At 41.0% G+C, this 23371-nt stretch overlaps 2 protein-coding genes across 2 annotated transcripts; one reads left to right on the plus strand and one right to left on the minus strand.

Moving 5' to 3' along the window:
- Window positions 1-964: 964 nt before the first annotated feature.
- Window positions 965-9446, plus strand: LOC307241221 (cathepsin S-like; the record flags this gene model as incomplete). Its single annotated transcript, XM_080015259.1, has 14 exons — window positions 965-1009; window positions 1138-1260; window positions 2058-2213; window positions 2845-3069; window positions 3876-4041; window positions 5077-5182; window positions 6254-6349; window positions 7577-7706; window positions 7821-7943; window positions 8169-8324; window positions 8524-8748; window positions 8875-9040; window positions 9174-9276; window positions 9347-9446. Exons 1-14 carry the CDS (start codon window positions 995-997, stop codon window positions 9444-9446), a joined length of 1890 nt encoding a protein of 629 aa, XP_079871385.1. The 5' UTR covers window positions 965-994.
- A 4254-nt stretch (window positions 9447-13700) lies between these two features.
- On the minus strand, window positions 13701-22778 carry LOC307231717 (synaptic vesicle glycoprotein 2A-like; the record flags this gene model as incomplete). Its single annotated transcript, XM_080002505.1, has 12 exons — window positions 13701-13884; window positions 16108-16267; window positions 16385-16588; window positions 17265-17398; window positions 17867-18031; window positions 18122-18210; window positions 19591-19698; window positions 20218-20307; window positions 21007-21140; window positions 21230-21381; window positions 21477-21657; window positions 22169-22778. 12 exons carry the CDS (start codon window positions 22776-22778, stop codon window positions 13701-13703), a joined length of 2211 nt encoding a protein of 736 aa, XP_079858631.1.
- Window positions 22779-23371: the final 593 nt, after the last annotated feature.

Genomic DNA, 23371 nt, shown 5'->3' on the forward strand with positions numbered 1-23371 from the left:
ACTTTAAATAAAAAAAAATGACAGGTTTTCTTCATTTCAGTTGTTAAGTTAAATTGCAATAACACATTCTTAAGACTGAAATTTCGCAGTTATTAACGATCAACTGCTGATCTATGTATGCCACTGCAGCCTCGTTATTCCCAGACTGGCATTATTTACAACTAAAGGCATGGCTTTAATTTATGGACTAAGTAAAACTTACAGGATTAGATGCAGTAAATGGGCAAAGCAACATCACAAACAAGTGTTTACTTTGTGAGGGGAATGCAGTGGGCAAAGTGCCAACAGGAGGAGCATCAAATTAGATTCACATGACGAGTCAGAGAGTGATGAAAGCGAAAAAAGACGACCTCAGAGAAAAGAGTTTGCAGCAGGAACTTATTACTTCCTTATTTTAGCAGAAGCTGAGAAGTCCATTTTGAGGGTAAAGAAGTTTGCATTTGGAAAGGTAATTTAAACTCAGTTTCTTTCATCCACTGTTTGTTTTGGGGGATAAAGTGTGTGAAAATCCAAAGCAAATCACATTTAGTCACAGAGATTATACTGTATAGAGACTAGGTGCAGATAAACGTCAGATAAACGCCACTTTCAGATAACTCACTCTTTTTGAATTATAAATATATAACAGTGCGCGTTATCCAATTCCTCACCAGAACTCACTCTTTTAAGATGTCATGTAAGTTGCCATCACAGAGCTTGTGTATAATAATAGATACATTTACTTAATTTTAAATATATTTCATTTAGATACAGTATAAGGAAAAAGTGGAATATTTTACAAAACTAAACATCTTCACACGAAATTTATTTTATTTTCTGTTGTTTCACTTTCTCGGTAGAAATTGAATTTTTTATGAATAATATTTGTGCTTTTGTTGTGTTTTCGAGCATGCACATCCTCCGTGCAGTTTTGCTTTCGACCATTGTGACAGTCGTTCAGTCTTCTCCTGACTTGGATCAAGAATGGGGTGACTGGAAGACCAAACATCAGAAAATGTATAACAATCAGGTAGACACACACACACACACACACACACACACACACACACACACACACACACACACACACACACACACACACACACACACACACACACACACACACAGTGTCATGCCAACTCACTGTGCTTCTTCCAGAGTGAGGTCTTCTACAGGAGGACAATGTGGCAGAAGAGCAGGGACCTGGTGACCAGGCACAACCTGGAAGCCTCAGCTGGGACCCACAGCTTCACTTTGGACCTGAACCACCTCGCTGACATGGTACAGATTCCTCCCTGGGGGGCTTTGTGGCCAACTGGGACCGTAAGATTGGGGTTAACTTCACGCTTTGGTTCGAAAGGTTCCAGGGGGTCCTCAGCTGAAATTATTTCGAGTTAAATGTTAACGTTATTCAATTTACAAGACGTTAGCACCGGTAGACCACCAAGCACCGTTAGAGAATGTACAATAGCGACTGTTTTGATCATAGTTTCACTGGTATCTCCCTAACTATAGTACAGACAGATATGGGAGATTGGACTAAATCAAATCTATAAAAACAAGATTAAGTCCCAGAGACAAAATCTTATCACATTGGGTCCGTAGCCTAAGAGTATCAAACTGAGGTCCTGGATATGTAAAAAGGTTGACAATCATTGCACTAGAGGACAAACATGGAGACCTCTACTGGATATTACTATTATATACTGTACATAATCTTCTTAACCCTGCATCCAGACATCGGCTTCATGCCCTACCCAGGAAGATTCCTCAAGGAGATCATTTTGAACTGATCCTTTTTCGTAAAAAGTAATCAATTATGCATGATTCTGCATGTTTGTTATTTTTCAACAGAACAATCAGACGGATTACCACTTTGAATTAAAAAAAAAAAAGACAAGTGGCCCAAGAGTATCAATTTGAGGGTCCTTGATACAGTATGAGAAAAGGCTGAGAATCACTGCACTGGAACACAAATTTCTTTAGCCTTTGTTAAGTGATTCCCACTGTCTGACAACCGCTTTTTGTTTGTCCTTCACCTTCATTCCATACATTCATCAACTCTTGTTTCTCTGAAGACAGAAGAGGAGGTGAATGAGAGGCTGAATGGACTAAAGGCAGAAGAAACTTTTTCCTCATTAAACTGGACGTCCAGAGAAGGGAATAATGTGACAACAATACCGCAGAGCATCGACTGGAGAGAAGAGGGCATGGTCAGTCCAGTCCAAAACCAGGTGACGCACCATGTAGTATTGGAAAAAAAGATTCTGTGATGTTGAGAGGGAAAAAGTTTATATTACGACTGTAGATTTTATTTTAGTGTTAAATTGGTGTAAATAATTCCAATATAATTGATCTCTATAATAATAATAATAATAATAATAATAATAATAATAATAATAAAAAAATATATATATAATAATAATAATAATAATAATAATAAATAAAGCTCCAGGCAGTAATACACAGGGTCCAGTTTAGTCGTTTTAGGTACGTATTACAGTTTTCCGGGTTCTGTGAAACGCAGCACAAGTTACAAACACTGTGGACTTACGTCTGGACTAATCAACGTACACTGTCTCCAGTGTCGCTGCATGTTGCTCATATGACAACATGCAGTGTTCAGTTGAAATATCCCTGAAAAACGATGTTTTAAGAATTACGATCGTTTCTTTGCAGTGCGGACACAAAAGAAAAGGGTGGTTCCGCCAATGTCTCTTCGAATTTCCTGCAGCGCGAAAACTTCTTTGAACGATTATAGTTTCCAAGGTTTTGTAAAACGCAGTACGAGTTACAGTTTTTCGAGTTTCCTTTAAACGCAGACCCGGCTCTATCTTTATTTTAACACACCTTTCTGGTGTGAAGGGGTTGTGTGGCTCCTGCTGGGCCTTCAGCGCCGTGGGAGCCCTGGAGGGCCAGATGAAGAGGCGGACAGGGGTCCTGGTGGCCCTGAGCCCCCAGAACCTACTGGACTGCAGCTCCAGCGAAGGAAACCACGGCTGCAGAGGAGGGTACATCTCTAAATCCTACAACTACATCACCCGAAACGGAGGCATCGACTCCGAGAAATACTACCCCTATGAACACAAGGTGCGCTTTAAAATGAAATAAGATCAGGCTGAACTTTACTGATCACCTCTCAGAGGGGAAATTCATTTGTTACAGTGCAGGAAATATTTAATATAAAATAATTAAAAATATAAACAATATATAAGCAATATCATAAAACATTTAATAAAATATGTTAACTGTGTATAAAGAAATAAAATATATAGATATTAACATTCTGTATATACAAATATGTAGCACAAGAGTGAAAATAATTGTCTAATATTAGAGAATAATGTATGGGAAAAATAGAGACACTTTATTCACTTTAACTTCAGGTGTGTCAACAGTGTGTCAAATCTTTGTTGAACAATTTATTAGAAAAAAAAATGATGGCCGTATATCACCTACCTTTCTACAAATCGGATATATTTTAGATAAATACATATTAAGTCATATCGTTTTGTAAAATGTATGGTAATACTTTTGAATAATTTCTATATTCATAGTATTATATACTATAAAATATATGTAATATATATATTATATTAACGTAGTATTAATTATATTTTTCAACATGTGTCAAAAGTAAACTAAATTCAAACATATGCCTGTGTCATGTCTGGATATCATAATCATAATGTACGGACATCACAGATTCAAAATATTTATTTGTCACATACATACTACATGCTGGACAGTGCAATATGTATGTGCAAAATAAATCTTTTGAATTTTTCGATTTACAATATATATTATGTCATTTAATCCTAAAGGCCCAATCCATCACATATGTTAGTCTTTAGGCTGCATACATGTATAAATCGCTCTCTTTTCTTCACTCTCAGGTTGGGAAGTGTCGCTATTCAGTGAAGGGCAGAGCAGGATACTGCTCTGGATCCCACATACTGGCCCGAGGAGACGAGAAATCTCTGCAAAGTGTGGTCTCAACCGTCGGACCCATCGCCGTGGGAATAAATGCCATGCTGCGATCCTTCCACCTCTACAGAGGAGGTCAGGACTGTTCCTAAATACTGTTTGTATCATGTCATTGTCATAATATCATTCCAAAAGGCTGAATTCCAACAGTTTCTTCTTAAATTTAAAGTGATACATACACCGATCAGCCACAACATTAAAACCACTGACAGGTGAAGTGAATAACATTGCTCATCTTGTTCCAATGGTGCTTGTGAGCAGTGAACAGTCAGTTCTTGAAGTTGATCTGTTGGTAGCAGGAAAAATGGGCAAGCGTAAGGATCTGAGCGACTTTGACAAGGGACAAATTGTGACAACTAGACGACTGGGTCAGAGCATCCAAAACGGCAGGTTTTGTGGGGTGTTCCCGGCACGCAGGGGTTAGTACCTTCCAAAAGTGGCCCAAGGAAGGACAAGTGAAGCGGCGACAGGGTCATGAGCGCCCATGGGCTCATTGATGAGTGAAGTCCAGCCCGTCTGGTTCGATCCCATAGAAGAGCTACTATAGCACAAATTTCTGAAAAAGTTAATGCTGGCTATGATAGAAAGGTGTCAGAACACACAGTGCATTGCAGCTGTATGTAGCTTCAAGGGATGGGGAGAGAATCATTTATCAGAATTTATACAGTACAATACTGTACAATACTGTATTGATATTGAAGAATTATCCAGAGGAGACAGTGGTAGCACATCCAGACATAAAGTCAGATTCATTCTCATTCATCATTCTGGTTCATGGCGTATCAGGAAAAAATACCTGGAAACACAATATACTGCATAATAATATGATAAAGATAGAGACGCCTTTTCAGAAAAGTTCCCACATGAGTCCAAAAAGTTGTTGGAAGACACCATCTGTTGGAATATTTTCCTTTTCCAAAAAAAATACTTCTTATCTACTCTTGTTTTACTAGCAGAATTTTTTTCATAAGGATTTAAAATTCAGGAAAACTAATTATGACCCTGAATTTAGCTCATGACACTTTGATTGGGCCTAAGCATGTTTTGTTTTTTTTGTATTTTTTTTTTGGTTTAAAGATCTGTATATTTTTAACCAAACCCATCCTTTAGGTGTATACAACCCCGCAGGCTGCAACCCCAAGATAACGAACCACGCGGTGCTAATTGTGGGTTACGGAAGCGACAGGGGACAAGACTACTGGTTGGTGAAAAACAGGTAACACAGTGATAAGGGGAAGTGAAATGTAGTCAAAATGACCTTGTGAAATGGATGTGATATATTGCAGTCATTGTAACACTGTGCTCATAAATTAAAAATCTGTATGAACTGATGATCAGACCATGTCATGCAGGCTTAGGAGTAGCCTCAATTTGTAACCATCAATGTTTCCATTAAAAGTGATAAGAATTTCAAAATAACCTTAATGTTTTTCCAACCATCTTGACAACTGAAAAGCACATAAGTCATGCAACATGAAAATCAAAATGAACCTCATATCATAAAATAATATATTAAAATATCTATTTCAATTAAAGTACATAAGCAAAGCTGATTAAGTGATATATAAATGTTGTTTAATTAAAGCAGCACTATGTAACCTTTTGTATTTGGGATTTGGCGCCCCTACAGTTTCTGACTCCAATTGCACTTTTACACCCCTGTTGTAAAACTCGGTCCAGCGTCCGTAATATAATTTATTTGAACCTCGGAGGGACGGGGCCCACCTGGGAGGGACGGGGCCCACCTGGGAGGGACGGGGCCCACCTGGGAGGGACGGGGCCCACTGCTACCTGTGTAGGTACCAGATGTGCTCGGTCTGTCAGATCAGCTCGCACGCGTGAGTCAGAGGGTGAGACAAACCCTGTGGCGCAATGAAAGTGAGGGCCGGCGCGCGCCGGCTGACGTGGGGTCTCGTTTTGGTTTTTTTTAATACATTTTACCAGGCAAAAAAACGCTAATTACTGGAGAGAAACGTCAAGAAAGTGACGTTGTGCCGTATAGCGTAACACTTTTCCCGAGGTCTCGTACCCGAACACAGAAGTTACATAGCGCAAGAACAGACATTCAGGGGGGTGGGTGGGAATGAAAGAGGTGCCATTCTCCACGTCTCAAGTCTGTGTACCATCAAAATGATTTTGAAGCTGTGTTCTTACAGTAAGGTATCGGTAAAAAAATAAAAAGTTGCTGCTTTAACACAGTAAATCCTCAAAAACATGTAAACAATCAAATCTAAGCAATTTTAGAGATTGATTTGAAGTCACTAACCCTCTGTGTTCCCCCGTCCAGCTGGGGAACTGCATGGGGAGAGGGAGGCTTCATTCGAATGGCCAGGAACAAGAAGAACCTCTGCGGGATCGCTAACTTTGCTGTTTACCCGACACTGTGAACCACTAAATCCCCTGTCATCTCACTAGAACAGATTGAATAAATATCAATAGTTGGAACGTACAGTACATACAGTCAATCTCATGCAAATCTACAAAACATTTATTTTTTGTAGATTTCTGTGAACAATTTAAAACAAAAACAACATTTTAACAGCATTTTCCTCAGACTACTGTTAAGGCTCTGATGCAATCTGTTTCTTGATTATTGCATTTTAAAAATATGTTGTTTTATATATGATCAGGCTTAATGTGGAATATCAGAAAATGTACAGGATAGGGATATATTTATAGTTATGTTCAATTAATGGATATTGACTGCATGTCTTGCCTTTACATACTTCCTAAAATCACTTCATGTTTTGTTCAAATAAAAGATATATTTTATTTGTCCTTGTCGTTTGTTCCTCTTACATGCACTATAAAACGTCAGTAAAGGAGGAACATGAGCAACTTTTCTCATCCTTCTATTTGCGGCAGCCTAGACATCATCTGTACATCCATTAAGATATAAACTACAATCAGTAAAAAAATGAAAATGCACTATTCCAAATGATGACACAGTCCCTTATAAACTATACTTCTTTACTGTTTCACTGGAATATATGAATAGAACATGGCCATAAATAATGTAGACTGCACCCGTATTGACCTGCTGTGACACTTGTGTGAAAAGGGTCCACTCTGACACCAAAATTAGTGCTTGGAATGTCCAAAACTGAAGTATGCATCAAATACAGCATAAACTACCTCCTTATATATATGAGTTTTGTGGACACGGTGAAAGGGGTGGCTGATCCATTAGCGACACCTTGTTCCAATTAACCGAGACGCCCAGCAGCTGATTTATTGATTAGACGCTGCGCGCATGAGGCGATGCACCAACGCTGCCTCCTGCAGAGTTTCTGAGTTGGCTTCTGTGAGTTGATTAGAGAATCAAATGCTGACATTTGACTCAAAGTATTAATAAGCTTGTTTTGGAGATGAGTGGGTCAAAAGAAAGTTTTAGTTGTAAATTTGTGATGTAGTTAAGTAAATGAGAAGTTGCTACCAGTAGTTGACTAGTCTCCCGCTGCTTTTTAACAAGTGTTGAATATCAGTGGGTTTGCATCAAATAACATATTTGGTCTGTACTGGTTAAGCAGCTTAAAATAAAAAATAATGACCATCCTTTTGGGTTCCTTGGTTTGGTGCTGTAATTAAACATCCTTTTATAAATGTTCAGGTTCAGCATGATGTTGGGGAGCCTGTTCTTCACTGTGACTTGTGGATTAGCAGTGGCCCTAGCCAGCTCTGCACTGGACCGACATTGGGAGCTTTGGAAGAAGATGCACGCTAAGGTCTACAGTCACCATGTAGGTGCTCTTTATATCTCTTTATTTCTACCAATTTAAGTCAAAGTATTTATGCATTTTTTTTCCAGTTTTTTTTTTTTTAATGAAATGCCTTGTTAATGCTTCAATTGGCAGATTGAAGAGTTGGGTCGCAGGAGGATATGGGAGGAGAACTTGGAGATGATCAATGTCCACAACCTGGAAGCCTCTTTGGGCATGCACACTTATGAGCTGGCGATGAACCACCTTGGAGACTTGGTTAGGAAAGACTAGATATTTGATTTCTCTTAGCTTGTGCATCTATGAAGGCTGCCGCTATGAAACACTTGGGTGGTCCCTGCAATGGTGGCACTACACCGGAAGATGGTTCGAAGGGGTTTAAAGAGGCATAAATCAACTTGAATTGATGTTTTCATTGTGATGTGTGCTTCATGATGCTGAAATGTCATTATCTGATGTGCTTGGCTGACTTCTCTTTGGCAGACTACTGAGGAAGTGTCTAGTACGCTGATGGGAACACATATACCCGCTGACCTGGACAGGGGCAGCTCATCATCGGTCAGAACAAATGACACTGTTCTTCTGCCGCCGACCCTGGACTGGAGAGAGAAGGGCTTTGTGACAGATGTCAAAATGCAGGTTAGATTGGTCATTGTGCTAGTATTTATGGTCTTATAAGGTGTGCATGTGTTCCTGAAGTCAGTGGGATCATGTTTTTTTGCATTAGATTTTTACACTTGTCTAACTAGTTGAGCTGTTGGAAGACTAGCTAGACTTGGGGACATTTATGAACCTATCCCGTACACGTGGCATGCTGAGCTTCTGAAGCCCTGTGTAGGGTTCCTGTGGTTCTTGTTGGGCCTTCAGTGCAGTCGGGGCTCTGGAAGGACAACTGAAGAAGACCAGGGGTGTCCTGGAGTCTCTGAGTCCACAGAACCTGATCGACTGCTCCAGCAAATTTGGAAACAACGGCTGCGGCGGTGGCTTTATGAGCAACGCCTTCCGATATGTCGCAAAAAACAAAGGCATTGACTCGGATGAAACATATCCCTACAGAGGCATCGTGAGTCTTCTGCAATATAACAGATGGTCATTTGATAGCGTCAGCTGTTGACTCTTTGCAACAAATGTACTCCTGTCATTCCGGGTTTTTTGGATTGTGCATTCTAACTCTATTCAATGTCTTTAGAACGCAATGTGTAAGTATAACCCAGAGTACAAGGCTGCAAGCTGCTCTGGGTATAAGTTCTTACCAAGGGGAGATGAACGTGCACTGAAGGAGGGTTTGGCAACAATTGGTCCAATCTCTGTTGCCATTGATGCTTCCCGGCCCAAATTCCTCTTCTATCGTCACGGTGAGGGCTTTGGTCTCCCAAGGGTGAACCTTGAAACGTTTATAAAACATGGCTCACTCAACGAGGGCGACTGAGACTCTTGCAGCGGTGTTTGGGTCAACTATCTGTAGTCACTCACATTTGTCTTGACCAGGTGTGTACAAAGACCACTCATGTACAAACCACATCAACCACGGAGTGTTGGCTGTAGGTTATGGAACTGAAAATGGCCGGGACTACTGGCTCATCAAAAACAGGTGATTTTGGCAAAGTCTTTGCTTATGTCACTTGTATTTTACTACTTAACCTTTTACACTGTCTCTGTAGTTGGGGCACAAAGTACGGTGAGGACGGCTACATCAAGATGGCGCGGAACAGACAAAGCCAGTGTGGCATCGCCCTCTATCCATGTTACCCCATCATGTGACTGCCTGTGTGCATTACGTTGCAAATGGACGGCTTGATAGACTTGCCCATCATCTTCATGGCTTCCTGCTTGTAACTGGGGAAAAAAAAAACTTTAAATAAATTCTCGTCCCTCTTTTAATGCTACTTGATTCTTTGGGTTGCTTGCACGGAATATTTAACAAAGTAACTAATCACCTGTGTAGATAAATTTGAATTAATCAGACTGTCTTTTGGCTCAGTCTAACCACTGCAGTAACACCAGAGCAAAGTGAAACGCTGCTGTTCACCTGTCCTTGGGTTAAATTTTCAGTAACCTGTTGATATTTAGACGTTGGTCACACTCTGTACTAATCAGTACCAGCCCTCAAAATGGCGGTGTTCTGTAAGCCTGTGGTCCTCATGGCACAGGCTACACGACTTTTATCATCCTAATGTCGCTGGGGTGTTCAGACTACACAATCAGTTTCCTTAATTCGTCCTACAGACATGGCAGTGCTCAAACTTCACAATGTGCCCCAGTCTTGCACAAATGCACACACTTGTCGACAGTGAAACTAGTGGCGCTTCGAAATAGGTTTGCTGTTGCTGCCTGTCCACTCATTTGTGTGGACTGCATGGACTAATGCAGTGTAAGCGGTAAACTATCAGAAACTTGGTCCTAAACATTTAGTTTTCCTTATTTTAATGAACATGCATTCCATATAGGCTTGGCTGTTTCCCCTTTTGGGGCTTTTGTCAGTGATCTCAAAAGCTTTGGGAACAGAAAATCGGGCTACGATTTGTCTGAATTTGGCGTGAGACTCAGGCACCCGTCCTGTGACTAATGGCGGACTAGATGTTTGTATTGTCGGCCAGCGTACTTGAGGCGGTGTGGTCGGGGGGGGGCGAGAACAAGGCTTAAATATACCACAGCCTAGTAAAAGTTTGCTCTTATGAATTCTCAAAGGTATTCTACTTTGCATGACACAGAAAGGGTTATAGTTTGTTTTGTTTTTTTTATTTCACTTTTCTCAACTGGAAAGATAAATGGCACACGAGTGCAAAGACCCAGCATAGTTGACAATTCTCACGTAAAATAAATGCAGCACCTTTTTAGCATCACTAAAATATTCTCAATATCCAAAATGAAATACTGAATTTACCAACATTTTGAACTTCATTTACAAAACACAAAGACGACATACAATAGTTTTTGCGTCATATTGATCTTTTTTTAAACATTGTTTTCCTTGGTCATTTGTTCCACGACTTTGATACTTGCACATACAAACACCAAGAGTTTCTTAACATGGTACACTGATTTTAAAATCCGAAATCACATTTATAGTAGGTTCGAGTCAACCTGACAGACCGTAACTCCCCACCAGACGGTAAAGTAAAGTGTTTTGGTGGTTTACTGATAGCGGGTTCCTTTTTGATCAAGTCATCCCTGATTCAGAGAGCAACATGCGTTAACATGAGTTTTCTGACATGTGGGTTTCTCTGAATAGGTCCTTTTTGCCGCTCCTCCAAACCCAGGAACAAGATTCTCGCCTCAAAACCGACCAAAGCGTGGACCTCAACAGACCAAATCCTTCTTTAAAAACTATTCCGGACATTTACAGAGGAGTCTCTTCCCTGTACTTTGAAAGATTATCGCATTCACGTCACCCTAACGCGTCCTAGAATTATAAACATTTCATGACAGAAATAAAAACGAGGGGTACACATTCACTCACGTTAGATAGAAACCATGTTATTTTGTGACGTTGGGAGGTTTCATTCATTTTTAAAATGCAAAAAACCTTGTCTCCTCAGCCCTTTCCACATCGGTGCCTTTCTATTTCTTGTGAGATTCAAAAATTAAAATAAGTAAAAGAGGAACCCGGGTCCAAGGATCACATGGAGTCACGGTCACCACAAACTTTCCAAACACGTACTGAAGTTGCACCAAGTTCACCCCACTTTGTATCAAGACGAACCACTGCAAGCAACACGTTGGTGTGTCATCACACGACAGCAATGAGAAACACCGAGCTCTTGCTTTAGACAAAAAGAGACGTCTGGCGCACGAGGACATCCAAGAGACCAGACAATACGACACAAACATGCTCTACGATCAGTCCCATCGGAGAGGGGATAAGGGGCGGCGGCGTCTCTGGAATTTCCTCTTCCGCCCCCGTATCGTCGAAACACCGTCCAATCCCCCCTCAGATATCATAATAAGAGATCTCATTTGCCACAGGTGGCGTGATGGTTCCGTTAAAGTAAAGAGAACGCTTGTCACGTTTGGGTTTTTTTTGTTGCTTTTTTTTAAAGAAAAATGGCACAAAATCTAAAATTGATACTGCATGCGTTTTGGTTTCGGTGGTCCCCAGTTTAGCTGTGTTTCATCACATGGATGAAAATATCAGAAGAAAGGAATAGTAGAAAAATACGTGGCACGCACGCGCGCACACACACACATGCGCACACACATTCACACACAAACAAACACACACACGCTTTTGAGTGAGATCCTAAGGATTTTCAACAGCTCACTAAGGGATTGTCACCACATACATGAGATGTAGAACCTCAGAACTAATTATTATCACATGAACAATACTTTGCAGTAGTGATGCCTCCAGTTCTTTTTTTTTTGTTATTTTTGCAGCTCGGAATTTGTATTTTTGTATTTTTTAAGACTAGCTTTTTACCATGTATGGCAAAATCAAACTACGGAGTTAGAAAAGGTTTGATTTGGAGCCCTTTCGAAGGAGACAAATTGGGTTGGTTTGTTTGGGCTGTTTGTTGTCTGCTTTGTGCTCCATGCGATGGAACCGAGTCAATTTCATATCACTGACTGCTCGCTTTGGTCCAATTGCATTTGAGCTTCATCACTCTCGTTACAAAACAAAGGAACAACTGAGTACTGCATATCTCTGGTTCAATCCCTAAAAAAAAATTTAAAAAAGGCTTGTTCCGAGACTAGAAATTTTAAAACATCTGAACTCAAATGGAACTGTTGTACTGGAATGCTGTTGAACACAGTGGAGCCGTTTCAGAAACAAAGCCATTGTTCCTCCATCTGAAAGGGTATATTTTGGAACTGGTGCATCTGGTTTGAGTGAGTTTCAATATGTTATAATGACATTTAACATATTCCGCTGAAAAGCTGAACAGAAATAGAAAGGAATGAAAAAGCAACGACTCCACTGACTGGAATGACAAGGTGAATTGTTACCTCAACACATTCCCTTGCCTCATCTAACACACACACGCGCAGGCATGCACGCACGCACGCACGCACGCACGCACGCACGCACGCACACGCACACGCACACGCACACACACACACACACACACACAATATGTTGGCAAATATGTCTATGTATGGGCACATTTTCACCAAAATCCATTTGGTAGAAGTTTGGGTTCAAACATAACCAGTACAGACAAGACACAAAAATATGAATCTGTCATAGCTCGCAATGTTTCTCTGTGGTTCAACGGTGGAAAACAAAAAAATAAAAACAAATAATAAATACATAAATAACTTTTTTCCCCACATATATAAAACGATTAATACTTGTTACATCTAAGAATTCTGGGAAATACTACACTTAAATTCAACTGCTCAAGTGTATTTATAAGGTGACAAAAAAAAACTTGAATTTCAAAAAATGTTGTCTGGTCCACGTCATTTCATTTCACATTGACTTGAGTTAATATTGGGCAGTAGGAGCATTTTTCAATTTAGATTGGCCAACGGATGCTCTGGTCAGGGGCGTCTTAAAAATGGATCATTTATTTTAGAAATTAGACCTTACTTAAAAGTGAAGTTGTCAAGGGCCAATGTTGAGGCCAGTGAAGGAGGGAAAGGAACACATGGCGGCGACATTGGAATATCCATGTCACACACATATACAGTATATACTGTATATTTTAATATTTCCTAATACAAATGGCTTTGCTTTATCTCATCTTTACCTTTACCTTTCCTATTGCAAATCAAAGAGGCCAAAGCAAAGATCCACATATAATTAGCTTCATATTCCTATATATCCAGATATATATAGGCTACTGTATACATATTTATATATATATATATATTTAATCCAAACAACCAGATCTGTGTTTACTATTGTACTTTGCCTACGGTCCCTACCTCTGCATACTTTTCTTAATTCCGTTCCATATCTCGTTGTAATAAATTATGGAATGGCAGTGCCTTTAGTGGGTTCTGTGGGCAGTATTAGTATTCGAGTGTGCCGGAGCGCTGCTCTCTGCTGTCCCCTGCTGGCGGGCTGTGTTACTGCAGCACCTGGCCCCGGGTCTCGGGCAGCTTGGTGGCCAGGAAACTCCCCGCGGCCAGAGCGCCGGCGGCAAACAGGATGGGCACGGCCTTGGTGATGCCCACGAAGGACTGGAAGATGCTGATTCCCAGCACGGCAGCCAGCTTGCACAGGGCGTTGAGGAATCCGAACGCGGTTGTCCTGAACGCACACACGCACGCACGCGCCCGCACGCGCACACACACACACACACGCACACAAATAGGATTTAAGAATTCGCATTCACAACATGAGGTACTGTGTCAGCAAATGATGCCCAAAAATGAGTACAAAAGATGAATACAAATCTAAGCGGGTTTGTGGTATTTGTTCAAATTAATGTATACTACTGCTGGTGCTTCTACTACTATCACTACTATAATAGATAGATAGATAGATAGATAGATAGATAGATAGATAGATAGATAGATAGATAGATAGATAGATAGATAGATAGATAGATAGACAGACAGACAGACAGACAGACAGACAGACAGACAGACAGACAGATAGATAGACAGACAGACAGACAGACAGACAGACAGACAGACAGACAGACAGACAGACAGACAGACAGGTAGGTAGGTAGGTAGGTAGGTAGGTAGGTAGGTAGGTAGGTAGGTAGGTAGGTAGGTAGGTAGGTAGGTAGGTAGGTAGGTAGATAGATAGATAGATAGATAGATAGATAGATAGACAGACAGACAGACAGACAGACAGACAGACAGACAGACAGACAGACAGACAGACAGACAGACAGACAGATAGATAGATAGACAGACAGACAGACAGACAGACAGACAGACAGACAGACAGACAGATAGATAGATAGATAGATAGATAGATAGACAGATATACCAGTGCAGTAGCAATACACAGGGTCCAGTTTAGTCGTGTTAGGCACGTACTAAAGCACAAGTTACAATTTTCTGAGTTTACATTGAACGCCACATCGGCTCCTCCAGTCTGTCGTCTGAACAACCGTAAATAGTATGCCAAACAAGCAGGTCTACCAAGTCGTTAAGTCCCTCGCCTGGTGTGGGAGCAAAAAATCGAAAATCGAGTTCTCAGAACCTCTTGCGGTGCCGAAAAACGGCTTCTCTGACCGATTGTAGTTTTCGGGGGTTTTGTAAAACTCTGCACGGAGTTTACGTTTTCTGAGTTTCCATTAAACGCAGCATAGACCGGGTTGTCTGTCTCTGCGTAGCAACCACTATGTAGTCAACGGGGCACAAGTGGTTGGATGCGAATGACTTCGGAGAGACAAAGCTTGGACTGATATAACTTCGGATGATGATGTCACAAAGCGCACCGCTCATGAAACAAATCAGGTCGCGCCAACGTTCTACAACCTCCGGCAAATGTGCAACGTTTTTCCATGAAATTTGAGTTTTTAACAAATATCCGCTCCAAATGTGGATCGATATTGATCAAACTGGAACGACAAGACGTTTGAAACATCCTGGTTCTAACAAGACTCCAACCAAGTCTAATTATTGTTATGGTAATCAGGTAATTACTATAGCTAATTGCCATAATATAATAATATAATAACCTTTATTTGTATAGCACCGTTTACAAAAAACATGCCACCAAACGGGCTTCCCATTAATAGAAGGCAATCAAATAGTAATAATTTTAAAAAATCTAACAATAAAAATGCATTTGATAAAAAATCTCTAAATATCATTCTAAATTGTTATCAACATAGATCTTGAAGGATCACAATCGTTCCTCTGTAAATGATTTCTAATCATCCTTTTCCTTTAATTATTGGTATTGAACTTATGAACCTCTTTCTTGTACTTAATTTACTTATTTGTTTATTTTATTCCTCTGTTTGGATTTTTGTATTATGTACTACGGCACATGTTGCAATACTTAACCGTATTCATAGAATCTAAGTATTCAAATTACAGTATAACAAAACAATGATGATAGAATTACACTTATACCCTATTGGTTATTGTTGATGCATTTTGGCATGGTTAATAGAATGTAGTATATAGGAATAGTATATTATCTGAGCCGCAATTATCAAAGCAATTATCACAATTATCTGAGCTGACTGCAATCATTTAAGATTGAAGAAGACTGCACAATCGTAGCTTTCCTTCCAAATATAAGGGAGCTTTTATGCCGACATTAGAAATGTTGTAATGAATAAAATGCAAATGAGGTGAATTTCCACCAGTTAAGTTATCAGAAAAACATATTTTTAGGTGGTAAAATCAAGGTTAATAAATGGCTATTCTCAATAAGGTGGATTTGTATTATTACATTATTATAACACCATTATAATCCTCTACTTTGACAATAGAGGTAAAAAAAAAACATGATCCTTCCCTGTGTTAACAGCATATAATAATAAAAAAAACATCCTCTAACCTTTTGTCTGAGGGGTAGAGCTCCACGGTGAGCACGTCCAGGGCGTTCCATGAGGCGATGCTGATGCCTCCGAACAGACACAGGAGGGCGATCATCCCTGACTCGTTACTGCCAAACATCAGGAAGAAGCAGCTGATGCAGGATATGACACTGGAGCCCGCTGCGAGGAGAGGGAAGAGGGCAAAACGATTTTACAAAGACATTATTTTGATCCAAGCCATAAACATCTTCATTCCCATGTCAACCAGTGAAACGCTGCATTTCCAGAGTCACCTACCCAACATTCTTAACCGGCCAATTTTGTCCATGAGTAGCGCGGACACAATGTTGCCTGGCAACACGGCCAGCGTGCCGAGGAAGCTGACAAAATATATCATGTAGGCATTGTTGTCGTCGCTGAAGTCCAGCATACAGCCTTCTTTGTTGTGGATGAAGGAGGTGTTCAATAGCTTGCAATTCACAAACCTGTACTTGAACAAGTCTAACAAGAAAGAGAATAATGTGATTATTACACTGTTGCAGTGGTTCTCAACGTGGGGTGCGGGAACTCCCCCACAGGGGTGCGTCCTTCTGGAGGTTCCAGGGGGTCCCCAGCAAAATGAGTAATAGTTCAACTTCAGCATTATTTCATTTACAAGACGTTAGCACCGGTAGAGAATGTACAATAATGACTGTTTTAGTCGTAGTTTCACTGTTATCTCCCTAGTACAGTATAGTTGGGTAAGGATGTTTGGACTGAATCATATCTAGCAATAAATCACTTTCTCCGATTGGGGTCCCACACACTCAGTCTTATCAATTTGGGTCCATGGCCTCGTGCATGTCGTTGAAGTGAAAAAGGTTGAGAATCAGCAGAGCCACGGCAGTGTTGTAGCCCAAATCCATTGACGTTCAAGATCATTTACTGCCAGAGTAGAGCCTCCAATTCAATGTAAATTACATGTTTAGATCAATGTATAACTCTGATAATAATTATAGTATACACAGTATCAGTGTTTCCCAACTTTTTTTTCTGCCACGGCACACTTTTTATTGATAAATTAGGCCCAGCCTTGCAATTTCGATCTTGCAACACAAGAGCTCATTTCCATGTTTTGTTTTTTTTTGAAGAGCAATTTGACACAGCAACACACTGGTTATGATCAACAGAACAGTACCTGTGTTGTAGAAAAGACTTGCAATGAAAGTGCAGTTTCTGAAGAAGGTGTTGGTGGAGGTTATGTCCTCGAAGTAGCACTCCTCAAATATGGAGTCCTCAAACACCATGGACTTCATCTTGAGGTTCAGGAATCTTGAGGGCACGGAAACATAAAACGCTTAATTCAGAAACGTTTAATTCGGTCGGCGCGTGGTTGAAATTACTATTTGGGCAATTGAGATAGAAAACACGGGGTGAATAAAACACATTATTACAGCTCTGTGGAATACTCGATTCTGATTGGTCAACGGCTGCAATGAGCGGGCAGTTGTTTCTGAATAATGACCGTTGTCAAGTGCAACCATGTCGCTCTCTGGTTTCACATCTATTTTTGTTATCGGAAACTCTTAAACTAGTCCTACTATTTGTGAAATGAATCTATTTATTATTATTATTTTATTTAGTAAGTAGCTGTGTAATAAGCGGCATAGTGTGCAGCCAGGCGGCCATTATCGCAAAACAACTCTGATTATGATCGACTGGCTGAACATTATCCCTTACCTATAAAACAAACACAATAGAATGATGGTAGTAGTAATAGTCTGCGACAGTCTCTCTCACTTGTCGTTGAAGTAGTGTCCCTGGCGGTGCACCTGGTTTTCCAGGGTGAAGTTGAAGGTGACGTGCTCCATGCGCTCCTTGCTGAAAACCTTGGTGCGAGACTCGTATTCCTGCTTCTGGATGTACTTGATCATGTCTGGGAACCACACCGTCAGGCCGTAGTAGCTGGAAATGTATGGGAAAAAACGGGACATGGGATTGTTAAAAACTCATTTGGAATAACAACATAACGTGTTGAACCAGCGCTGAGTTCACCTGAAGGACATGGTGAACCAAACGGCCATCAGCATGAAGGTGGTTCGCTTGTATTCTTGGCTGAAGCAAGCCAGGAAGTTACTCCGCACCTGATCGGTCGACGAGCAAAGAGAAGAAATATTGTGATTTAAATTCATAGTGAAGTAAAACGAACTATGAAACGTCCTCATGTCTCTTTAAACACACGTTGAATAAACCAAGATGTTCGTGCTCCGGGAGCCGCATGGCTTTCGGAGGATGAAACGAGACAAAGACGTCCATGATTCTAATCTGCGGTGTCACTTGGAGACACTTTCCAGGGCTGCCTCGCTGAATATAAATAGAAGAAGAAAGCACTTTCTGGAAAACTGGACAGGATTTGAGCGTGTGAGACTCGGTCTAATCCTGTCCGCAGGAAAACTATCCTTTAATGACCACAAAACAGTTCAGATTTGAGGATATATTGGAAATAATACATTTCCAGATGCAGGAGGAGTGGGTGGAGCGCAAGCAGGACGTAACGGAGGTTGAGGGTAGATGGCATCCCCGCCATAATGAGATAAAATAAGGGGGAGTAAAGTAAATACTGGTCGTCTATCAATGAATGTCGCCCCTTTTAACTGAAGCGGGAAACAAAGAATTTCGTTTTCAATTTCATGGGTGAAAGAGTGACGGAGCAAGAGGACGATAAAGGGGGGAGAGAGAAAGCATTTAAGTGGATGTGCAGAGCTAGTAGTTTAATTCTTTCAGCGTACAGAGTAATGCAATGATCAGTGAGCTCCAGGGGAGACAACAACATTAGGATAATGGTGAACGATCAAACATTGAAAGGCTCTTTCATTAACACACAACGTCCACTTCCTCTGTGGCTGTAACTAAGGTCCAAAGTATTTTTATGAATTATTATATATATTCAATTATATACATAATAATTATTTTAAAATTAGTTAAAATATAAATATATACACACAGCCAGTATATATATATATATATATAAACTGTATATAACACTGTATAGATATAGGGGGAGCTCCACAATATTAGTGGTGGTTTTAATAGTGCATGTGTGTGTGTGTGTGTGTGTGTGTGTGTGTGTGTGTGTGTGTGTGTGTGTGTGTGTGTGTGTGTGTGTGTGTGTGTGTGTGTGTGGCCTCCACAACTATGACATTGAAGAATGTCTAAATTATTAAGTGTTATTCGTCGGGCTGGTAATGTTGAGAGGGGCTTATTTTTTGTTCAATTCAAAATTGAATATGGTCATCCTGCGTACTATTAGGACTATTCTGAAGTCTTGTTTCATTCAACCTGTACCAACAGTCCATCAATGGTTTCTGATCTCAGCACGCAGAACAAGGCATTGTTAAATGTAATTTTTTAATTAGAGTAATTGTTATTTAATTGGAGTAAAACATTTAAATTATAAAATATTATTTAAATATTTATATTTCCCCTAATTTTGACTTTTTTCTTTCACTTTTTCTCTATCTCACCTGCTGCGTGAGGCTAATAATCTTCAGTTTGTAGCGCTGCCAGACGGGTGTGTCTGTGCCGGTGTCGACCAGCTCATCCATTTGTTTCACAGTCTTGATGGTGGTCACCTGGTATTTCAAAATAAAAAAATATGCCTTAACTAAGGATAGAACCGAATGACAGTTATTATGGTGACTGCCGTCTCTTTAACCATTGAAAAGTACATTTTACCACAGCTCTCGTACGATGCAGAAAATGAAACTACAGTTAATCCTCTTGATAGAAAGGACTAGGAGTGAAATATTAATGAAGACCATTTCTCAGCATTATTTAAGAGTATAATGCCGGCAGCTATAAACACACTGCAAGTAATCGATAAAAAGCTATGAAGGATCAGAGATGATCAGAAATGGGCAAGTTTCATAAAAAAAAAAATTCAAAATGATATTTTCTACTCTGCAGCAGAATATACTGGAAATGCAACAGTCTGGATTTTTTTTTTATATACATATATAAAACATATCTTTAAGCAGTATAATAGTGATGTAAAAGCTTTGATTTCTCTCTGGTTATCCTGTGGGGACGTTTTATTCCTGCAGAGCCTCAGAAACTCATTGTCTGGTGATTTGGGACGATGTGGCACTCACTGAAAATACGCGCTCGGGGTAGCCCTTTGCCCTCATGTTGGTGTCGTGGACCTGCTTCAGAATCATCCAGCCCTCATCGTGCTTTCCATTCTTTAAAAAAAAGATTATAATAGATAGATAGATAAATAAATACATAAACAAACAAACAAACAAATACATACATAAATAAATTGCGTTCAATTAAATAAATTGATAAAATAAATACAATTAAATGACAATAGGACAGTTCAGGATTCAAGATTCAGGATACATTACAAATTCATTTTAATGACTTCAATGTAATTGAATGTATTCATAAATATCATTACAATAAAGTTTTAAATACTATTTTGGGAATTGTACATTGGAAATGTACTACCCATTTACAAAATGGGTGCATTATTGGTTAAGATGAAATTGTGTGCAGTCATGTTAAATAGAAGCTTAGAGACTGTTCAGAATTTTCTTACAGGTATGTCGAAATACTATATACTATATAATACCATTATAAAATGAAAATGAAAATGGAATGAAAATACAAAAAAATTTGAAAACTAAATTATTATATATCTAAATATATATTCTTTTTTTCATATTACATATCACATATTTTTATATTATTTTCTCACATATATATGATTGCATCACATGGTCATTTCACATTTTATCATAAATATCATGACTATTCTGTTGCCATGGAGAAAAAAACAATGCAAGAAGTCCATATTTTCACATAGACCTAATGTCAAACAGACAAGCTCTGTCATCATCAGCATATTACCATACGTGTGGACAACACCACCCGCTCACCTCCAGGTAGAAGCGAGGGCTTTCTGGCATGGCGTTGAGGGCGGCGATCGCGGCGACGGAGGGAAACGCACACACCAGCACAAACACCCTCCAGCTGTGGAACTGGTACGCCGACCCCATCTGGAAGCTCCACCCTGGGTGCAGGAAACAGAGAAGCTCCCACCTTACAGCTTTGTGAGAGTGACAGCAAAAGGCCCCCACCTGTGTGTAGTTGGCTTCTCACCGTAGTGAGGGATGATGGCCCAGGCCATGGCGGAGGCATATATTCCTCCGATCATCCAGAACATGCAGAGCCAGCTGAGGTGCTCCCCACGCTTCTCCTGGGCCAGGAACTCAGAGTAGTAGGAGAAGACGATGGGAATGGAGCCTCCGATCCTGCACCCACCACCGACACACAGAGGAATTGACTTTTTCTTCTCCGACAGTGTTATGTGCATATTTTTCGTACTAGTTATCTTAATCAGCCGCACCCCACGCCCGAGAGGAGGCGGCAGAGGAGGAACGTGCTGTAGCCCTGGACGAAGGAGGAGAAGAAGGAGAAGACGCTGTTGATGGAGAGAGAGATGAGAAGAGACTGGCGACGACCTATCCGGTCTGCGAGCGCCCCCCACAGGAACGCTCCCACCATCATCCCCAGGTACACAATCAGTCCTGCCCGGACACACAGAGAAGGGGAAAAGTATTCATTGACAGCAACATCGGTCTCAATGTTACCTGAGTTCAAGCTGAGTTAACTGTAGACTTTAGAGCTTTACTTCTACTACGAAATGATTGCGCAATTAATAGCTTGCAATTTTCTGTAATTCATTAATTGTAAATTGAGGTGTTATCTTCATTAAATGACAAATTCAAATATTTTATACCCTTATCGGTCCCACAATAGGGAAATCTGCAATTTCTCTGCATTTTATCCATCCTAGTATCTGATGTATCTAGGAGCAGTGGGCTGCCATATAGAGGCTGGGGAGCAGTTAGGGGGTTAAGTGTCTCGCTCAAGGACACATCAGCAAGCTACCAGGAGGAGCCGGGGATTGAACAGGCAACCTTCTGCTTACTAGATGACCCGCTCTACCTCCTGAAGCAATATGATATGACACATGATCTTCACAAAGTAGGGGGATAAGTAAGGATATGATCATAGTTAGAATATAGAATTACTCACCCAGCATGCTTTTGTTTGGCTCGGACAGACACATATCCTTCTCAGCGCTGGGAAGGACGAACCCCACCACGAAGATCTCCACGCCGTCGGCCATGAGCGCCAAACCCAACACGAAGTAGAGGGTCCACTGGAACTTTCCATGGCCACATTCCTGCAGAATGGTCTCGTACTGCTGAGCCAGCTCCTCCTGGTCCTTCCGCCTTTCGGCCTCGGAGACCCCGACGTCTGCGAACTGCTGCCCGCCGGCCTTCACCGAGCCGGGGCCCCCGGCCAAGCTGCCCTTAGCGGAGTCGGCCCTGGGGATGCCCTGGTACTCCCCCTCGTAGATCTCGTCGTCCTCGTCGTGGCCCTCGGTGGAGTCGCTGTGGCCACCCTCGTCGTCGTTGGCGGCCTGGCTGTCGCCCCGGTAGTAGCCCGTGTCTTGGCCGCCCTGCGCCGGAAAGTCCTCGTCCTCGTCCTCCTCGAAGCGGCTGTAGGAGCGCCGGCTGTACTCGTCGTTTATCCGGTCGACGTTGCGGCGGACCTTCTTGGAGGCCTGTCGCTTCACCTCCTTAGCAATGTCTTTGGCACCTTTTATAAAGGCAGTCCGGTTTTGGTAGCCGTCCTCCATTTTGAAGAGGTTGGTTGGTTGGGAATTTAGCCCTCAAGTGTATTTTCCTTCCCTTGAATAATACACAGCCCCTGTTGATCCTAGGAGTTGGATTGAAAAGGTGATTAGCCAAAAACGGGACTCTCAACAACCATGACAGTACAATATAGATGTCAAGGCAGTTGGTGGCCTTTTTCACACCCTTTTTTGGGAGTTTGTTTTTTCTACTTTATTTTCAAGACAAACCCCCTTATTTTATTTTATTGTTATTCTTTTACACAAGAATCACAGCTGTGAAATTACTCCTGTCGCATGTCAACAAGGTGACCTCTCTACTCGATCACATATTGACCTTTGTAAAGAGGGATGTGGGGGACATAGTGGAGCAGTGGTCAGGTTGTTGCATCACAACACCAGAGACCTGTGTCTGGATCTCATCTCCTGTCCCATCTGCAAGGAGTTTGTTTATTCTGCTTGAGTGTGTTTGAGCTCATGATCGGTTCTCCAGTTTTTCCCACCTCCGCACTCGGTCTAAATTCTATGTAAGCGTGAGTAGTAGTAGTAGTTGTAGTGTGGGTATCTGTCTCATATACAGTATATATATACACACACAC

Source organism: Zeus faber, assembly GCF_960531495.2.
Source record: "Zeus faber genome assembly, chromosome: 1".
NCBI lineage: Eukaryota > Metazoa > Chordata > Actinopteri > Zeiformes > Zeidae > Zeus > Zeus faber.